Raw genomic sequence first — 3333 nt, 5'->3', positions numbered from 1 at the left:
AAACTCTCTTAAAATATATACAAACAAAAGAATAGATAAGTGAACATAATCAGACTATCTGTATGAAAAATTAAATAAATAAAATAACATAATAGTAAAATAATATATACAATATAATTTGCTATGTTTAATTTATTTTATTGTATACATATTTTGTGCATTTGTTTCTGAGGATCTTAGGCCGTGAATAAAGCTTTATTTAAAACCCCATACAGCCAACACACTTACAGCACATAAGTTGTTATATGTCAGCTTTGAGATTCCTCTTCTATTTATTATAATACTCCAAAATTTTCTTTAAATATCCTAGAAATTGGTGAACGAGGAGGGTCAATGACGACGCACTATGCTACCACCTTCAAGGACTCTTTTTTGAATCGGGCTGTGGAGGATAATTATTCATTAGGTTACTACAGTCGTGATAAGGCTCCTATTGGTTCAAAAACCCTCCTTGGTCCATCCAGCATCATAAAGCGGGTTCTCTTTATTGTGGAATTATTTGGTGATCAAGCGTGACTATATCACCTGCTTTACAGCTGCTACCTGCTTGCACACCTTTGGTGCAATAACAGTGTTTTCTTACAAATTACTGAACATGTGACCCTTTATAGGTTATAGCAGTGTTTATCTGTATTGTAGAAATTAAAAAAAATGTATGTATAAAATAAAATTTAATAATATAATTAAATTTTCAAGAAAACCCTGTTTGAACTGGAGAAATTTAATAACTAAATCATCATTAAGTTGGAATCCCAATCATTTGCACAAATAAAGGAGCAGAGTATAAAACGAGCATAAAATACTGCCAACACTTTTGATATATGTACTATTTCCATTCCTTTTAGAAAGACCAAACAAGAACTGGATAGTAGATGATGGATTTGCAGAATCGAAGGGGCATTAGCAACATTCAAAAGTATTCCTTTACACACTGGAGTATTTGAAACACAAACAATAATGATAAAAAATACTTATATAATTATGATAACTAATATCATAATTATATCAGGTGATAGATGATCTCATGCAAATAGCGTTAAATTATATTAAAAGAATACATTGAAAAACTAAATTGATTTACATCTCCGAGTCACTTGGTCTCAATATTAAAAGTTGGACCATTAAAAAAAATCCAACTCAAGTTGTACGATTGATTAGTGAATTATGTGTCGATTAAAAAAATTAGTTGGAAGGATGTATTTTTTGTAATAAAATAATTTATTAATATAAATTGAGATATAATAGAAAAGGACAGATGGGGTAATTGGGAATAAGGGGTAATGTGGAGCAAGCATAATTAGCGCTCACGTGGTAGCTTGTAGGAACCAAAATGAAAGTTAGTGTTACTATGAAGCGATATAATCACGATTTTCCTCATTTCAACAATAAAAGAAACGGTTTTTGCCAAAATAATGACGTTTTCAGATTAATTGACTGTTGCAATGACTAAAATGAAGCCACGAAAAGTTAGGAAGCCGGCTACACCTTCTTAAACAATTGATGACGTAACCGATGCCGTCCACGATATTATCAATGGTATCATGACGTACCTTGCTGCTTCTCTGGCCTACGCTGTACCTGAACAGTACTCTTCAACCGCACCATCGGGAGAAAAACTGATATCAGAAGTGGGGGCAGGACGTCCGAATCTATCAAGTGAAGTTAAAACACTCTTCTAGAATACTTGACAGCAAGGGCGAAAATGGGTTACCCTTGTGATAACGTAGAGCTATAAGATCTAGTGCAAGAGTACATCAAAGGAACTGGAATAAACATAAGATTTGTCGATGGCAAACCAAGTGAAGATTGGTATCAACTTGACTCATGTACTCCAAGATTAAACTAAAAAAAACTGAATACCTCCAAAGGATTGTAAAAAAGCGAAGGATCCTTTTGTTGTCAATGAGTTCTTTGCTGAAGTCGGAGTATGATGATCATTCTGTAAGGACGGTACTGTACTCATTTAATGGAACCAGGTGAGAAATAAGCCGTTCCTATTTACCCTCTACACTACGGGATAATTAGGAATTTGTGGAGTACTTGGGAAAGGGAAAAATTAAGAGATTTAAAAAGCCAAGTTTTATTTTTGACTAGTAGTATTGTTAAATGAGTTATTTATTAGCAAGTTCGTGCACTGAAAAGGTGATAATACATCTTTCATAGTCACAATGGTAATCGAAAGGGGAAACATACATATTTCGTTCCTAATTACCCCATCTGACCGTAATATAGCTATACGTAAATAAGCAACTGCCTGTTACCACAAGCTGAATCTTTAACACATTACTTAACAAAAAAATATTTATTTGAAAGTATTTCTAATGGATTTATAAACCTGAAAAAATTAAGGATTCCCTATAAAAATGTTCTAAATGTAAAACCTAAAAAAACTATTCTTCAATAATTGAGATGAAGATTACTCTAGTTTTCCCTGTGAGAACTCTCGCATTAAGTATGTTTCCTTATTCTCATTAAGTCATTTGAAATATAAGCGGTATCATGCTCATTGGTGCAAACAATATAATATTATCAAAAAAGTCTATTTACAACACACATAGTTTGTAATAACTATCTTTAAGTAACAGTTTTAGTAATAAGTAATTACGTTGAATATCAAACTGATTTTTTAACCAGGCTACGAATTTTCGGTAAGAATCCGCAGTCAGAATAATACATGAAATAAAAATTGGAGACGTTCGATCAAAAAAGTTACATTTTCAGAAACGGATTGACTAAATATATTTTTTCCAAGTTTTAAGCTAAATTTGTTCTTAACATTCTTGGAATATCATTGCGTAAATTAAGTATTAAACACTTGAACAGGTTAAGACGGATAGTGATATGTAAAAATAAAATGATTGAACGAAAACATTAAGTAATATAAAAAATATTACTAAAAGTATATTTGAGTCATATTTATCAGTAATAATTTTCATCGTTTTAAGTTACATTATTATCATTTTTATTTTATTATTTTGAATATATATTTTATTCTTACTTATACTTTTCAAATTTGTATTACTTATTTTATCTATATTAATTCATAACAATTATTTAATCATACATTCATATAATATGGTAGTATCGATTTATTGTGAATTATCGATAAGTAAATTCATGATTTACAGATCATCATGAGAAAGTATGGGGAGTCAATGAGTTATAAAAGTAATTGACTTTGTAATGAAATATAGACAAGTAAATTCAAGTGTCTGTTTATTCTTTTTATTTCAAAAGATCATAAAAGTATTTAGTTATACATTCTACTGGAAGAGTTTCATTTATAATTGGATGTTGTGAATGAAAAATTGTTATTAGAATTTTAATTATATA

At 30.2% G+C, this 3333-nt stretch overlaps 1 protein-coding gene across 1 annotated transcript in view; it reads left to right on the top strand.

The window, feature by feature from the left end:
* The first annotated feature begins 1541 nt into the window (after positions 1-1541).
* LOC136796428 (cuticle protein 8-like) overlaps positions 1542-3333 on the top strand; it is a 5664-nt gene continuing 3872 nt past the window's right edge. The window contains exon 1 of the mRNA XM_067050160.1: positions 1542-1661. Coding sequence (XP_066906261.1) covers positions 1542-1661 — 120 coding nt within the window. The remainder of the gene's footprint in view (positions 1662-3333) is intronic.

Source organism: Halyomorpha halys, unplaced genomic scaffold (assembly GCF_000696795.3).
Source record: "Halyomorpha halys isolate HHAL.00 unplaced genomic scaffold, Hhal_1.1 Scaffold107.1, whole genome shotgun sequence".
Classification (NCBI taxonomy): Eukaryota; Metazoa; Arthropoda; class Insecta; order Hemiptera; family Pentatomidae; genus Halyomorpha; species Halyomorpha halys.
Note: the sequence above shows the minus strand (reverse complement) of the source record. Positions and strands in the feature narration are given on the sequence as shown.